Below are 18,413 nucleotides of genomic sequence, written 5' to 3' on the forward strand. Positions count from 1 at the left end.
GTTGTTTAAGGAAACATCTTTCCCACACATACAGAAAGCACATAGCAATATGAAAAGAAAGATGACCATATACATAGGAAGAATACATAAATGGAGATAACTTGATTACAGTCTTTTATGGAGGAAATCTAAAATTGAAAATATAAGTAGATATATATAATATATTCATATAGAGGTGTACACAAGGGAGACAGAAAAAGTGACTTACCTGTCAATAAGCACCTCAAAGGTTCTGACAGCCTGAAATGCTTGATCAAAATAGCTGTGTGCCTGAATAGAAGACCAGGTGAGACTGATGAGAAGAGGGTTCAGTGCTTCTTTCAGTCTGGTGACATGTGGCACCAGCAGAGGTGTCAGACTCCTACTAACCTTGTCCAATACTCGAGTGTGTTCATTCAGCAGGTGCTGTTGACAATACACAATATTTTCATCATGGACAAGATGGTAAGGCCTTTGTCAATTCTTGATACTTTATATTCTCTCTTTAGCACTTGATTATTATTCTTGTAACATATGTTAGACCTCTCTTTTTTTAATGACTGCATATCACCTACAGTCTCCAATAACATTTTATGTACAGCATGAGGCACAAAAATGATCGTATGCTTGTCACTCACCTTGACCATGTCTCTTTTCTTGAGTAGCAGCGGTGCTCTGTTGAGGAGGAGCTGTGTCATGTATGGTACATCAAAGCCCAGCTGTTGGATCTTGGTGGCTTCATGTAGCAGTGTTGAGATCCTCGGATCCCAATTGACATACAGCTCTTCAGTGTCTGGCCGCCGCACCACCAGTGTGCATCGAAGTGACTTCTGGATGTCATTCATCTATGAGAACAGTAAAGAAGATATATTTCAAACACAGTAGATGAAATAATACTGAGTTATATTGAATACAATATCTACAGATACAAAATACTTACACTCTGTTTTCTCCAGGCATCATAATATGCCAACTCATATTGCACCAATGTTCTTCCAATACGATTGTATTTCTTTACTGCTTCCTTTCCCTCTGGCATTTTCAGCAGCATTGGGTGATCCTTGAAGAACATCATTGGTTCTTCCAGGTGAAGAAAAAGGCTGCGAGCCCACTGAATCTTTCCTGTAAGAGGTGATTAATTTCCTTGTTGAATAATCTGTGTATACAATATCTTAGGGGACAATGGACAGTGATACAAGTTTTGCACTGATGTAATTTCTGTGCTCCAACCTGTAATTTCAGTGTTCACAAAAATAAAGATAACAAAAGAGGAGTGGCATTAAGTTTTAACCAAAGTAACATATTGCACTCTTCTTTCACTATTCATGAAGAGGAAGCTTAGGGAACTTTATAGTTCCTGTAAGTCATGAGTTTCTACAATTCTGAGCAGAGGGTAAAAATAAAAATTCATTCCCTCACCAGCTACAGGAGGGAGGCCTCTGAGCTGTGGTGGACTTTCACACTGACGGCAATAAATGCGAGAGACTTTCTCTATCTCCTGGTGGTATCTTGCTAAGATCCTCTTATACTTGCCTTCTACATCCAGCTGAGGGACCACAATAGCAATCTTCTCAAACCTGCCAAGGAGTATGTTCATAAAACAAAAACTGTTAGTCAACAAAAGTGTGCAAATTATCCCAGGTAATGTTTGCTGTTCTTTTTTTAAGAATTAGAGGTTGGCAGAAAGATTTTCTAAGAGATTTTACTAGGGAAATCTGAAAGATCAACAGCAAATTGCCCTTTGTGGAATCCACACTGGCAATCAGAAAATAGGTTATGAACAGACAGACGCTTCAGAATCCTCCTCTAGACAGTAAGCTTAAAGCATTAGAAAGGACAAGATATGAAATAAGATATATGAACACTGTCCCATATCTATGCTACATACAGCCTTGGCATGCCACCTTCCACTTGCCTACCTAGCCAACATCTTATAGGCCATGGGTGTCTCCCAGATCTCCTCATGTTCCTTTTCCACCATGATGTGGATACGGCGTAGCAGCTCCCTCACACTGGCCGCAAACACCTCCAGGTCAGAGTCAAAGTGGTGGTCCCGGTAGTCCAGGTAATCATAAGACTTCATGGAAATTTCATTGCACATTTCTTGCCATGACTTGAGTATATCCCGCAGGCCTGAGGGATGGTGAACATCAGAAGAAATGGCAATGGTAGAGGACACTGACACACTCCAGAGGAGGCAGTCTCTGCTCTTACTTGGTATTATTCTGTTCTTATCATCAACACCTGCAGCAATGCTATGTGTTTATAATACTGGGGTTTATACATTTTCTTTTACACTCATTATCATATTTAAGATATTACAATTAATTAAGTTAATTAAGATTCATCATGCATAATAAATCAAGTGAATGAATCAGCCTCAAACTCTAATTACATTCTAGGGCAGCAGATACAGTTGTATTTCATGCAACAACTTTGTCAAGCAACATGCACTCACAATAGCAAGACATTTCATGAGGAAGTGAAACATTGGCCTTTACCAACAACTTCCATCAAAAGTAGAACTGAAATCCTGCTTATTGTGTCACTGAAAGTGTACATAGTACTAAGTTCAGGAACTCACTGTGATTGGTGAATACAATGGATGGAAACGTGAATCAAGGATGAAAGCTGGAGCCGAGGTAGTAGGATGATGAGGTCTCCTTACTTTCATGGCCACCTCCTTGCTCACTTGCAACATTCACCTTCAACACACTTATACTAGGTTACAGGTCTTGAAAAGAAGGAACATAATGTGAGGACCAAGTCTTGAGGACATCACGAAAGATGCACACAGACGAGATCCCAAGGAAGGATAATAGACGAAGTAGTGGTCTATAAATCTTCACCTTGTAAGACAGACATGCTGTAACACAGAAAGGACTGGAAAAAACTGAGGTGCTTCATAGTATGGATTCCATCAAGTCTGTGGTAGTAACAGGATGTTCTTGACACCAATGTGACAATGCCATGCTAGTTACAGCAAACCTCCAGCCACACAAAAGTAGTTGGTAGAGTCAGGCTGGCATCACATTTAGTAAAATTCATTGAGCATGAACTTGGGTAGTGATTTTTTTTAAAGGAGCAAATTCTCTGGTATTCTCAGTGATTGACTAACTGTCATGTGTACCTCTTCGCTCTATAAAACCGTGACAAAAGTTATCACAACATTATCTTAACTTGATATCTAAAGACAATAAGCTAACATTCTAACCTAATCTAAATAAATCTAAACAAAAAAGAAGCACCACAAAGGTAAGGTTTATTGATGCAAAGATGCTACCAGCAAGATCAAGATACAGAAAATTACTGCCATTACAGCAACAAGAACAGCAGAGCTGCACAACTCTTTTTAACATTTACCATTCTTTAACATTTTTCTTTAACTGCTTGAACATTTCTGGAAGTTGACATATATTGCATGACATTTTACAGTATTAATTCTGACACCTGAGCATCAACCTTAGAAGAAAAGACTATCTCCATATTATCCAGTATTTTTGATGATATGACCCAGAGCTTGGCATTGTGGCACTAAGTTTTGACATTGCTGCACTATGAATTTTGAAGTCGTAAAGTTGAAAATCACAAATGTTTAGAAAAAATTGGACTAAGCAAACTCACCACCGACTTTTCAAGACTTAACAGGAACAAATGACTTTTTATTTATTTATTTTTTTTTTAAGAAATTGCCAAGGCTGGAGAAGATGGACCAGGATGGCATGGAGAAGGAAGAGGATGTCTATATATTAGTTAAGGATGGATTTTTTTTTTTGTCTTATAAAAGCATGTTTGTTATCGTGCTGAAGTTTACTTTGTAATATAATGGAATCGCACCGGGGAAAAAAAAAAAAAAGTCAGTCGCAAAGTGGCAAGTCAGTTTGTGAACGGGATGTGGGGGCAGAAAAAGAAAACACGTCATAGTCACACCAGGTCCGGAGGCAGAGGCGCAAAATCAAAGTCGCACCTGGAAAAACTTAAGTCACGCCCAGCTCTGGTCGTGCTCACTAACAAGTATATGGAAATGACTATAATAGTTTATGGAATTGACTATACCTTGCTGATGGTATACTACAGTGTAGCATAGTGGGGCAAGAATTTTCAACATATCATTATTACAGTATTGAAATATGATTTTGCTGTAAACATCAGACGAATAATTAACGCTATCAGCAGGGGCACTCCATAGGTATGCACTAGATCCATTTGCTGGTTGTTTGCAAAGAAACTGTGACTAAAAGTTGAGCTACGAGTAGACTCAACACTCAGATTTAAAAAACAGGGCACCCAACCAACTAAATCACGTCATTAGAGCTCATGCCCATCACATATTGATTACTGTAAAGCCGCCACCTGTTTACTGCCACGCATGAAACAGTTCAACGCACTAGCAGATTGCACACCTTACACTGAAATACACTGCCTGGAAGTGTTAGAATGTTACACTGCAGGTTGCATGCCACAGTACAGCCTCATACTCTGTTGATGTTTTACAGCCTTGTGTGTACATAGTATTTACATAAGAATGTACATATGTTGTTTATTATCTACACGTGTCTCTTTACAGTATGGAGCGGTCAACCTCGTGCTGCATCAGCTGATATGGTTTAAAAAGGCGCCGATAGTGAGATGGAAATTTCAACAGAAACTATTCTACTTATTAAAATGCTATATGGGGGTGATGCGCCTATAGAAAACTGACGGGCAAGTTACCTTCTGGTGACCCAGTGCTCCTGCTCTCAGCCCAGCAGGATTCCAACAAATAATATCTATATAGGTAGCATACTCTCTCACAGAAAAAAAAAAAAAAAAATCCCCGAACGATTCAATGCTATCGTTAATATTGTTATTGCTAGACATGACCACTGTAAAGATCTTTACTTGTCATAAAACTCGCAGCTGTCAGGCATCCTCCTAATGAGCTTCGAAACTAAATATATAAATGGAGGTAGTACTGTACTAGACAATTATACTGGTGTCGCAGGAGGAACTGAACAAGTTAATGCATAACTACATATATCATGAGATACACTTACAAGTGAAGGGGTCACGCCATACAATGGATGTCACGGTGATATAAAACCTACGTTACCTAGCTACTAGGCTACGTATAATTACCAGATCGATATGTATTTCCTATACATAACAGCACCTTATGTTTTGTTGTTACATTATCCTCATCCACACAGAAATGTTTCAAACAGTCACCAATACTGTGTATTTCCCGGGCTTGTTGGGTATTGGATAGTTACCTGTTTATAAGGAGCCACATTTGACTGACGCACAAATCAATTCTATACGCGTCATGAAGCGCACGAAGCAGTGAACCTTGAAAGTCATATACACCATCCATAGTAGCGTGGTGCTGCTGCGAAAGTGTTTGAAGTTATTTTCATCTTCGAATAACTCCCAACAAGCATACCACGATGCGCCTGACGCCTGTACTATAGTTATTAGATCACAGAAGCCTGAATTCGTGTTCAATAAGATTGCATATCAGTTTAAAAGTTTAGGAATGCTAGTGTAGGTACAGGTATTGACCACATCTTAATCACACCATTTTTGTTTTCATGTAATGCATACGTAATGAGCATTACGACGTAAGTTCATCAAGTTTTCAGCACCGGAATGTAAAGTACGTCGAAGATAGAGACTGTATATAACCTAACATAATATAGATGAATGCAGATGACTCAGACTCAACAGTATCCACGCCTTTTGAACCTTGAAAAAAAAAGTATATAATCCAGTAATCTTCCAATGCCAGAAAATATCTGGCAGGCTCCAGTGGTGGTGTGTGAGCGCACGACATGTAAGCGGGGCTGAGGCTGGAGCCTGGCAGCGCTGAGTGAGAGGCATGGCCGCACGACTGGCTCGGCGAGTCTGCTGGCTGTGGCTGTAGGCTCGCAGGCGGGAATATAAACTAGTGACATGGATTTCCGCACTGATTTCTTTGTCTTTCTCATTCAGCGTTCCACCGAGACGATCTGCAAACAGCAACTGAACATTTATATCTACCGTAACTAAATTCTTAATCAATCATCTGTGTCCGATAGGAAAAACCAGATTGACACGTTAAGTACGTACTATATATAGGTGATATATATATATATATATATATATATATATATATATATATATATATATATATATATATATATATATATATATATATATACACTTTTTTTTTTTTTTTCTTCAGTGACAAAGTGTTGAGTGAGGCGTATGAGGCTAGTTTGTATCCCCGCTGCGAGGACCCCAACATGGTCCAGTGGGTGGTGACACTGGTAGGGACAAGCAGACACTCTGTCAGCCAGTGCCTGAGAGAAGCTCAGCATGAAACTAGGAATTATTTTATTACAACCTGGCTTGCTCTTATTACTCCGCAATTGACCAATGATATCTGAAATTAACGGAAAAAATATGGACTAAAGTTGTAGAAAAAAAAAAAAAAAACTAATGAAATTAGATAAAATATCACTAGGAAAATCAGCAGAGATTAATATCACTGCAGTATCTGTTGTTTAGTCAATGTAACTATAAGAGAAAAGTCACTGCAGGCTATAATAATCTAGAAACCACGCCCCCTACCTCCTCTTCCATCTTAGGGGGCATTTGATAGTCCACTAAATTGGTGAAGATCTAATTACTTTCTCAAGCTTTTATTATTCAAGTTGCTTTTAGGCACTTTATCATCAACCATTGCCTTAATATAAATATAAATAAAAAAAAAGAAGAAAAACATAAATTAGAAAACAATAATAACAATATCTATTCATAATTTTAAAGCAGTTTAGGAAAGGGAGAATCAATAAGATGTTAAAAGACATTCGAGCATAAAAATTTATGAGTGCACCAGTCACCTGCCCGATGAAAAAGATGAAGAAAAAAAAAAAAAAAAAAGAGGGGTGGGGCATGGCATCTAGATCTGCGTATTATCATCAGGGGTTATAAGTACTCTGCTCTCCTCTGTGGAGGTGCCTGTATTCATGAGCATGAAGGCATCCAACAGCAACAAGAACTGAAGCTTGTATTAGGAGCACGTAGGTAAAGTCATGTTATGTACAGCAAGTCTTGGTGTGTGGCCGATAACAGGCAGTATATGCGGTCTTGGCGATGATATACAGCAGGAAACTTGACATCTTGGTCTAGTTAAGTACGGTTCACGTATGCCTTAGGTGGCTAAACGGCAGGGTAGAGTCTCGTAAAGTCAGGTCAAAGCTGTGTAAGCCTTAAGAATACTATGATAATTGTTACATTTTTTTTTTTTTTTTCATGCAAAAATATTAACTTCATCATGACCTCTTCCTCTTATCTTTCAAATAGTATTTGAATCTAAGAGATAAAAACAAAGATAATACTTCATTCATAGCCACTCTCTCTCTCTCTCTCTCTCTCTCTCTCTCTCTCTCTCTCTCTCTCTCTCTCTCTTAAACATATAATAGTCAAGCAAAACATCACAACTGCTGCTAGAAAACACAGAAGCAAAACACAGGACAGAGAAGCCAGAGAAGTGATAAAGATGGCGAGTTGCTGTCATGACAAACACAGAATGGCATGTGGGTTTCCTCTGGTCATGTCGTGTCAAAGGAGTGAGGCTGCACGAAGATAGGAGCAGGGTGAGAGGGAGGGAGAGGGTGTATGAGTGGAAGAGTGGATGGAAGAAAGGACGGGGCCGGCAAGACTGAGGTGAGCTCAGTGTCTGAGAAGCGAGTCACCTAGCTATTTCCTCTCGGCATGAGGAGAGACAACGCAAAAGAGCTGCAGTCATTGTCAACAGATAAGGGAATGTCTGAGGATGGAGGACAAGACTACTGCAGGAGTGAGAAAGAGATAGAGAGAAAAAGGGATAGGAGGAGCAAGAGAGACAGTGGTGCACCTCACTTACCGGTTTCCATGGGCAGCAAGGCTGTGGGGAGGCAGACGTATCGCCGGCATGCGACATCATACCGAAAACAAAACAAAACAATAGATGAACACACAAGCTGTGAGCAGAATAAGAAATGAGTCTAGTGATTCCCACCAACCCGTGGAGCTTTGAACACCTGCTTGACGCAGCATACAAATGACAGCCACCACACTCTAAGACAGTGATTAACTACCAGCAAACTAATCACCTGCAGGTAAATAATTACTTGACAAGGGATAAATGTAACATACCAGTTAAATCATCATACTGTACTTCTGTAAAGTATTATATCTAGTTAAACTGGGGAAGGTTTAGTTGGTCTAGACCAGTGGTTCTTAACCTGGGGGGCGCGGCCCCCTAGTGGGGCGTGGGTGATTTCCATGGGGGGCACGAGCCTTAGGTGAAAAGTAGAAGTTTTTCCATTTATGGGTTATTTTCATGACAAGAGCATGGGCCAGTACTGTAAATATAAGCTTATAAAATAATGCAAAGTATCGTCGTTACTAACTCTTGTTTTCAAAAGTCTCCCAGACATACCATTTTTCGTATATCTATGTGAAACTGCATTTTCCACGCTCGTTACTATCAAAACTAAGTACAGAAACCGCCTGAACGTTGAAGGGGACTTACGTTGTGCACTCTAAAGCATTCGACCATGTATTCAAGATCTGGTAGCTAAGAAGCAGTGTCAAATATCTCACTAACCATGTATTCAAGATCTGGTAGCTTAAAGCAGTGTCAAATATCTCACTAACCATGTATTCAAGATCTAGTAGCTTAGAGCAGTGTCAAATATCTCACTAATGTAATTCATGCTTAGTAAATGGACTAAAAAGCCATTTTTTAAAATTTTCTTTTTAAACTTGGGAGTGAAATTTGTCTATAGATGTAAAGGGAGCGTGGAGGGAAAGAGCAGTTCCTAGAGGGGACGTGGTAGTAAAAAAGTTAAGAACCACTGGTCTAGACTCTAGAGTAAGGCTGCTAGCACACTGATGCAACCAGTTGCTTACGACGGTGCAACCAATTGCATAGCGACTGATACATTGATTTCTTTCGAAGCCCTCACATCGAGGTGACTGAAATTGCGGATGCGTACAACTGATCACCACACAACTGGCTATGCTGGTAGTGTGGTGATCATTTGCACTGTGAACTCGCTAAAGAGAGGTCTTTTCTATGTAAGAGGGACATCGGCCAAGTGCACCAAAAATTGCTTTAGAAAAGTAAAAACCCACTGGAGTGCCAGTCTCCACACAGACTTGAAAGTGTCAACTAAAGCTAGAGAACAAGTATCATGAAACCACCTTCCTGAAGGAGTTGAAGTCACAGGAAAGTGAAAAAAAAAAAGCAAACAGGAAGCTCCAGAGTTTTCCAGAGGAATGGATGGATGATTGAGAACACAGGTTAACTCTTGCAAGAATGATAAATAAACTAGAATACAAGAAAGAATGAAGAGTGATCATCAAACTAAAAACATTAATTTTGTACAAGAAATAATGTGTGTGTGTGTGTGTGTGTGTGTTTCACTGTTTGATCTGCTGCAGTCTCTGACGAGACAGCCAGACGTTACCCTACGGAACGAGCTCAGAACTCATTATTTCCGATCTTCGGATGGGGCTGAGACCAGGCGCACACCACACACCGGGACAACAAGGTCACAACTCCTCGATTTACATCCCGTACCTACTCACTGCTAGGTGAACAGGGGCTACACGTGAAAGGAGACACACCCAAATATCTCCACCCGGCCGGGGAATCGAACCCCGGTCCTCTGGCTTGTGAAGCCAGCGCTCGAGCTACCGGGTGTGAGTGTTTCACTGTTTAATCTGCTGCAGTCTCTGACGAGACAGCCAGACGTTACCCTACGGAACGAGCTCAGAGCTCATTATTTCCGATCTTCGGATAGGCCTGAGACCAGGCACACACCACACACCGGGACAACAAGGTCACAACTCCTGGATTTACATCCCGTACCTACTCACTGCTAGGTGAACAGGGGCTACACGAGAAAGGAGACACACCCAAATATCTCCACCCGGCCGGGGAATCGAACCCCGGTCCTCTAGCTTGTGAAGCCAGCGCTCTAACCACTGAGCTACCGGGTGTGTGTGTGTGTGTGTGTGTGTGTGTGTGTGTGTGTGTGTGTGTGTGTGTGTGTGTGTGTGTGTGTGTGCATTTACAACATTTGAATGATTGTTCCATTACCATTATAATAATAATAATAATAATAATAATAATAATAATAATAATAATAATAATAATAATTATTATTATTATTATTATTATTATTATTATTATTATTATTATTATTATTATTATCACCATTATCATTATTATTATTATTACTATTATTATTATCATCACTGTAAAAAAAAACGATTGATATAATGTGACAAGTATCTTATTTTCATTACGTTGCTCTTATTTGCGTATTATCAATAACCCTCCTTCAACTCTGATAGATTTATTCATAATTTGTATCTCTCTTAAGAACCTTGGGACCCATCAATCGTATTAGCTTTATGAAGGTTTCTTTACACATTTTGTAAATTATGAAAATTTCATGAGGTCCCCATCCAGCTCTTGAACATCAGCAAAATTCATTCGTTGAGCATTTTTTCATATGAAGCATGGATGAACCAATGATCTCTGTTTCCTTCTGCTTTTGCACCAAAGAAAACCACGTTTTCCTCGTATGATGACATGTTAACACACACACACACACACACACACACACACACACACACACACACACACACACACACACACACACAAGCCAGAGGACCGGGGTTCGATTCCCCGGCCGGGTGGAGATATTTGGGTGTGTCTCCTTTCACGTGTAGCCCCTGTTCACCTAGCAGTGAGTAGGTACGGGATGTAAATCGAGGAGTTGTGACCTTGTTGTGTGGTGTGTGGTGTGTGCCTGGTCTCAGGCCTATCCGAAGATCGGAAATAATGAGCCCTGTGCTCGTTCCGTAGGGTAACGTCTGGCTGTCTCTCAGAGACTGCAGCAGATCAAACTGTGAAACACACACACACACACACACACACACACACACACACACACACACACACACACACACACACAAATAATAAAAAAAACATTGGTGTGAGGACCTCGTATGTGACCAGTTGCATCCGTTCGGTTTCATTGTTTCATGCATCTGTTTGCGTCGGTGTTGAGCTGATTGACAGAGAAGATACTAAAAAATCTCCTTCAGCCCAGACAATTAATTATGCTTAAAATATGATGCTTTTAGCATTCATATTTACCTTTACAAAGTGGAATACATAATAATTATTTCCCTTATTACCCTTGATTAATGTAAAGCATCAATGATAAATATTTTTCCTTCCTTTGCCATCAATGTTTTATTTATTTATTTATTTTTTTTTTTGGGTGGGTGTGGGGATGATAAGTGATGAGATGGTGAAATTCATCAAGCTTAGGAGTTAACCAGTATTCTCAATCATTCATCTCTTTCTCTGGTAAACTTTGGAACTCCTTGCCTGGCTCTGTATTTCTCCCTTCCTATGTATTGAACTCTTTCAAGAGGGAGGTTTCGAAACACTTTTCCTGTTTTCGATTAGCCTTTCTGACTGTATGGGGATTGGGGGCCTGGACTTCAGTGAACCCTTTTTATATCTATTTTTGTTGCCTTGGCCGGTGTCTCTCCTTCATAAAAATAAATAAATTAATAAATAAGTAAATAAAAAGGAAGATGAGATGGAAATGTTAATAATCACTGCCCTAGAGAATCCTAATGGGCCAGATCAGGAAACATCCTAGTCTTACCATGGCCAAATAAAGTCAATAATGTAATAAGAACGATCAAGCAGATGAAAAGTTCCAGCAGAGGCCATGCACGATGGCAAGGAAACTGGAGGTGGTTTCCTGCCTCGCTGCGCCACTCGGCCACCGGTTGGTGGTGGAGGCGTGGTCCCTTAGCCGGGTCACGAGCTACAGCACTTAGCACAGTCCATGATCACTTATTAATTCTTCAGTCTCTAGTTATATTAATTTGTTTAAATCTTCACCAATCCTGTGTAAAATCCACAAGCATTATGCCTGTTACTCAACATTCACAGGGAATTGCAGAAAGCGAAAAAAAAAAAAAAATTTCTCTCCCTCCTCAAGTAATAGACAACATGAATGATCTTGCAGTGATGGGTCTTTATACATCTCCCTGATAGCAGAGGGGCGGAGGGGAGGCAAGGGCTGAGGACGTGTAGGAACGAAGAGTGATGTGAGCATGATGTGCATGGATCACACAGGAATGGCGACTGTTTAGGGCCAAGCTAGGCGGGTGTTGTCAGGCTGGTGGCGTCACCATGCAGCCAACGACAACTGTTACGGGGAGATTATCACTAACAAACAACTAAACCATTACAAACACTTGACGGTTCGAAGCTGTTATTCATCTGCAAAATGCATGTGTAAAAAATACATCAAGGGAGAAAAAAAATTGGTTATTCGTGACGTTCAAACAGAATTAGCTATATGATAGAAACTATAAAACACTAATATCGCTGACTTTTTTTCATATAAACTTTCAATAATAAGCCAAAATAAACAAATACCTAGATAAATCCTTTCCCATACACTTAATGTTTTTAGTAATATAAAAAGAGAAGGGGAATAACAAGAATGAAAAGATCAATCTCACACTCTGCCCGCCCCTCGAAGAAGTCGGAGAACTTATCGATGTCGTCAAAGAGACCGGTTATGTTGTTGAGGCGGCAGCAGAACGCCTCGAACTTGCCAAAGACATATTGCTCGCTGAAGCTGAAGGGACGCTCGCCGGGCATAGCCTCGAGCTTCTCCTGAAGGTTTGTGGAGAAGGAGGACGACGAGGAGGAGGAGGAAAGAAGCAAAGAAAGAGGAAAAGAAAGAGTGCAAGAAAAAAAGAAAAAAGAAAAAATAGAGAAGAAAAAGAAGAAAAAACAAAAACAGAAGAAAAATAAGAAAAGAAAATAGAAATAGAAAACAAAAGAAGAAAAAGAAACAGAAAAGAAAAAAGAAAGAAAAAGCATATATATATATATATATATATATATATATATATATATATATATATATATATATATATATATATATATATATATATATATATATATATATATATATATATATATATATATATATATATATATATATATATATATATATATATATATATATATATATATATATATATATATATATATATATATATATATATATATATATATATATATATATATATATATATATATATATATATATATATATATATATATATATATATATATATATATATATATATATATATATATATATATATATATATATATATATATATATATATATATATATATATATATATATATATATATATATATATATATATATATATATATATATATATATATATATATATATATATATATATATATATATATATATATATATATATATATATATATATATATATATATATATATATATATATATATATATATATATATATATATATATATATGATGATGATGATGATGATGATGATGATGATGATAATAATGATAATAATAATAATAATAATAATAATAATAATAATAATAATAATAATAATAATAATAATAATAATAATAATAATAAGAAGAAGAAGAAGAAGAAGAAGAAGAAGAAGAAAAAGAAAAAGAGAAGAAAGAAAAAAAAGAAAGGAAAAGAAAGAGAAGAAAAAGAAAGAAAAATAGAAAAACGGGAAAGAGGAAAAAGAAGTAGTATATAGAGATATATATCAACATAATCAAACATTTTTCACTCTAAGCTCTAACGATCTTACTTTGTTCTCAACGTTCCCTAAACATACGTCACAGCTTTCTACATCGCCTCCATCTCACACTTACGTAATCTCGACCATCACCCACACTAGTCACTCACTTTGGTCTTCTGGTAAGCCGTGCGGTAGGTGGCGTGTAGCTTGAGGCAGTGTTGGATCTTGAGTCTCACGTCTGACCGCGGCTGAGACCAGATAGATGCTGTACCTTGGCAGGAGATGTACACCTGACAGGCACGGATCATCTGGTTGGTGATCTGTAGACGAGGCGAAGAAAGGAGTAGTTTTCATGTCTTTGTGTAAGAAATAGAAATAAAAGAAAGATAAAAAAAAAAAAATAGCAGTGGAAAAAAAGATAGTTAGTGTGAAAGAAATTGAGAAGACGAACATGGAATAAAAAGAAATAGCAAAGATTATACATCGAAAAGAACAGAAATGATAAAGAAAAGAAAAAAACTGAGATAAATCAAGAACAACAGTCTCTCTCTCTCTCTCTCTCTGCATGTTAAACTTGTATTATATGATAAGGCCAATAAACATATCAAACATAAAAAAACCCATATATCAAACATCTCTCTCTCTCTCTCTCTCTCTCTCTCTCTCTCTCTCTCTCTCTCTCTCTCTCTCTCTCACCTTGATGAGCAGCGCAGACAGCTTATCTGAGGTGTTGTAGTACTTGGAGATGGAGTGAATCATTCTCACCGTGTTGAAAAGCATCATGATGTAAGGAGTCATGCCGGGCTGGATAGAAAAAAAAAAGAACACCATCATCATGAAAATAGACGCACATGTTTATGTACTTGGTTACAGTGTTTGTAACGCCACTTAAAAAAAGAACAAAGTAGAAGTAAAAAAAAATAAATAAAAAGCTATAATTACTCTCCTGGGATATGAAGATATGAGTTGAGAGGATACGGAGGGCATCGGCAGCACGGTTGGGTTGCAGCTTACCTTCACCTCATGCATGTAGCTTCCCGGGAATTTCTTATGATATCAGCAATTGCTTACTATCTACTTTTATATCTGCCTACTTATATTTAAGAGTCTAATTTATTGTTAACAGTCTTTCAAGAGCCAACTTACCGTCTCCTACCATTTCTTCTTACTCCTTCTCTTTGTCTTTCCTATCATACACATCACACTCGCAAAAAGACAATGTAGTTTATCACAAAAAACGTCAAAATGTCTGGTGCTAACTGTGTTTCCTTTGAATATCTCCTCCTCCTCCTCTTCCTCTTCCTATTCTAGTAATAAATTTTCTAGTTTTACAAAAAAGAAAATACCAGCAAGATTGTGCAGCTCCCAGACTCTTAAAAGACTTCTCGTATGACCCAACCTCCATGTGTAACACTGAAAAAGCTTGTTTAATCAACGCTCGCAACCTTAGAAATAAATTATTAGATTTAGCAACCTTGGCAGCTTTAAAAAACTATCACAATATTGGCGTTACTGAGTCTGCGAACAGAGATTTTCTTGCAGAACACAACTTGTCAGGTTATGCAATGTTCAGCTGCGACAGACAGGACAGAACAGAAGACGGTGTATTGTTCTATGTGAAAGCCATTCTTCAGCCGACCATACTTAAAACCGAGAAAATAAACAATTTAGATTCAGTTTTCTTACATTTAAGATTACGTTTTAAGAAAACTGTTATAGGTCTTATTCATTGGCCTCCAGTTCACAATGTTTCCTCTGATAAGAATTCACAAGATCAGATTACTGAAATAGAGTAGTCAGTGACGAGGTAGTTGCCAATGTAACTGACAACGACCAAACAGCTCCCGAAACAGAGAAACAACCTAGCGTAGATAGGCAGGAAGAGACAGGAGAGTCGTCATCAGTGCCAGTGACAAACGAGCAAGAAACACAAGAGGAGGATTTTCAATAAGCGAATCGCGTAACGGACCAGCTGAAAAGCATAAAAAAAAAAGCCTTGAAAGGCATAACCTTATTTTACACAAATGCTAGAAGTATAATTAAAAAAAGAGATGAACTCGTAGCATATGCAAGGTCGGAAAATCCTGATATAATAAGTATAACAGAGACATGGCTGAACACCTGTGATAAACACTTAATCTCCGAGGCTAATATTCCTGGCTACAATATGTTCATTAATTGTAGAATAAACAAAAGAGGAGGTGGAGTAATGATGTATATAAGAAATAGCATAAGTGCCATTGAAATCAATAAAGAAAACAGATCAGCCTACGAATCGGTATATGTCAAACTGAAAATAAATAAAAAACACATAATAGTCGCGACTATATACCGCCCTCCTAAAACGACGCCTGATAATGACGAAATATTATATAACGAAATTGAAACAATACTGAAAACAAAAACGTCCATTATATGTGGAGATTTTAACCTACCACACATTAACTGGAAAATTTTAACATCCGATAACGAGGGATCCAAATTACTCAACGTGGTGAGAAAGTTATACCTTTCTCAATTTGTAAGAGAACCCACACTAGACAATAACATCTTAGATATCGTATTAGCTTCAGACGCTGATTTGATAAATACCTGTGAAGTGGGTGAAGTTTTAGCTAACAGCGATCATAAAATTATACGATGTAAACATCAAAAGAAAACGCACTTTTAGTCCCAAACTATAAGAAAGGTAACACGCTAAGACTTAAATTAGAATTACAAAGAATTAATTGGCAAACAGTCTTCGCAAACAAAGACATGGAGCAGATTTGTTCAGCCTTTACTAACATTCTCCTTGAAACAGAAAGTAAGTGGATTCCACAAGTTAGAAAACGAATAAATAGCACAAAAAATCCCCAATGGATGACACACACTATAAAACACATCATCGCCAGGAAAAAGAGCTTATATGCTAAATATAAACGAACTAAATTGGATACCGATTACAGCAATTATATTACCACCAAAATATGTTGCGAGAGAGAGATAAGGAAGTCGAAGCGCAATCTCAAAATAAATATATCAAGGCAAGCAAAACAAATCCTAAAAGTTTTTCCAATACATTCGTAGTAAAAAGACTGTCAAAGAAAAAATTGGGCCGATAAAAGACAATAATAACACACTTGTGAGTGATAATAAGGCCATGGCAACAATCCTAAATAACTTTTTTCACAGCGTGTTTATCACAGAAAACTTTTCGACCTTGCCAACCGCGATCAACATGTATAGAGGATCTGAAAATGAAAAGCTGATAATAGACGAAATAAGCGAAGACGATATAGCCAAACACCTTGACCCCAATAAGAGCACAGGGGCTGATAGATTATCAACGAGGCTATTAAGAGAATGTCAAGAACAGCTGGTGTTACCCCTTAAATTACTTTATAATAGATCGTACCAAGTCATTGGAAATGCGCTAATGTCACGCCAATATTCAAGAAGGGCAACAAAAGTGATGCTGGTAATTATAGGCCCATCAGTTTCACCTAAAAATACTAGAAAAAATAATTAGAGACAAAATGATTTCCTTTCTAGACAGCCACAAATTGATATTAGACTCACAACATGGTTTCAGGAACAACAGATCATGCCTAACGAATCTCCTAGAATTTTTCAACGACATATTCTCTAATTATGATGACAGAGCTCCATCCGACATAATTTATCTTGACTTCAGGAAAGCTTTTGACACAGTCCCACACAAACGTCTCTTAATTAAACTGAAAGCCCACGGGATGGGAGAGCAGTTGTGTGGATGGATTGATAGTTGGCTAACTAATAGAAAGCAAAGAGTTGTTATTAACGGAGAAGCTTCCGACTGGCTTCAAGTTACGAGTGGTGTTCCCCAGGGTTCAGTTTTGGGTCCATTGCTTTTTTTGATATACATAAATGACTTAGACTGCGGCATCGTATCAAAAATATCAAAATTCGCCGACGACACTAAACTAGGTAGCAAAGTACGCACAAGAGACGATTGTGATGCCATCCAGCGGGATTTAGACAACCTTAGTAGATGGAGCGATAAATGGCTATTAAATTTTAATGCAGATAAGTGCAAAGTAATGCACATCGGCCTAAACAATGTGAAAAATAATTACAAATTACATGGACGTAACTTAATTAAAGTCACTGAAGAAAAGGACCTGGGAGTACTCATAACAAATGACTTAAAATGTGCTGCACAGTGTTCGGCCGCTAGTCGTAAAGCTAACACTGTTTTAGGATTTATCGCGCGTAATTTTGATTATAAAACACCTGAAGTCATAACGCGTCTTTATACATCATTAGTGAGACCACATTTGGAATACGCGGTTCAGTTCTGGTCTCCATGTTATCAAAAAGACATTAATAAATTAGAGAGCGTTCAAAGACGAGCAACGAAACTAATCCCCGGAATACGTGGCCTGTCATATGAAGAACGTCTCAAAAGACTAGACATGTTCTCCCTCAGAGATCGTCGCATCCGAGGTGACCTCATTCAAACGTTTAAAATACTTAAAAATATAGATAAGATCGACTATGAAAATCTTTTTGAGCTTTCGCAATCAGTAACGAGAAATAACGGCTTGAAGCTTAAAGGACAGCGATTTAATACTGATTTGCGAAGAAACTTTTTTAACGTAAGAATAGTTGAACACTGGAACAAGCTGCCAGCGTCTGTCGTCCAAGTTAACACGGTAGCTACGTTCAAAAGTAAATTAGTTTTATAAAGAAAATGGTTTCCGATAATTTTTTTTTCTTTTAGCGATAGCAGTAGTTACACTAGATAC

The 18,413-nt window shown here is 37.9% G+C and overlaps 1 protein-coding gene across 1 annotated transcript in view; it reads right to left on the reverse strand.

The window, feature by feature from the left end:
- Nucleotides 1-18,413, reverse strand: part of LOC123516667 (dynein axonemal heavy chain 5-like) — a gene marked incomplete at its 5' end in the record, with an annotated part of 331,873 nt that overhangs the window by 300,807 nt on the left and 12,653 nt on the right. Inside the window, 9 exons of the mRNA XM_045276268.1 lie at nt 209-405; nt 618-824; nt 920-1,101; nt 1,399-1,556; nt 1,899-2,112; nt 7,868-7,888; nt 12,556-12,712; nt 13,812-13,964; nt 14,341-14,448. Of these exons, the coding sequence (XP_045132203.1) occupies nt 209-405; nt 618-824; nt 920-1,101; nt 1,399-1,556; nt 1,899-2,112; nt 7,868-7,888; nt 12,556-12,712; nt 13,812-13,964; nt 14,341-14,448 (1,397 nt within the window). The remainder of the gene's footprint in view (nt 1-208; nt 406-617; nt 825-919; nt 1,102-1,398; nt 1,557-1,898; nt 2,113-7,867; nt 7,889-12,555; nt 12,713-13,811; nt 13,965-14,340; nt 14,449-18,413) is intronic.

This window comes from Portunus trituberculatus, chromosome 41 (genome assembly GCF_017591435.1).
Source record: "Portunus trituberculatus isolate SZX2019 chromosome 41, ASM1759143v1, whole genome shotgun sequence".
Lineage (NCBI taxonomy): Eukaryota > Metazoa > Arthropoda > Malacostraca > Decapoda > Portunidae > Portunus > Portunus trituberculatus.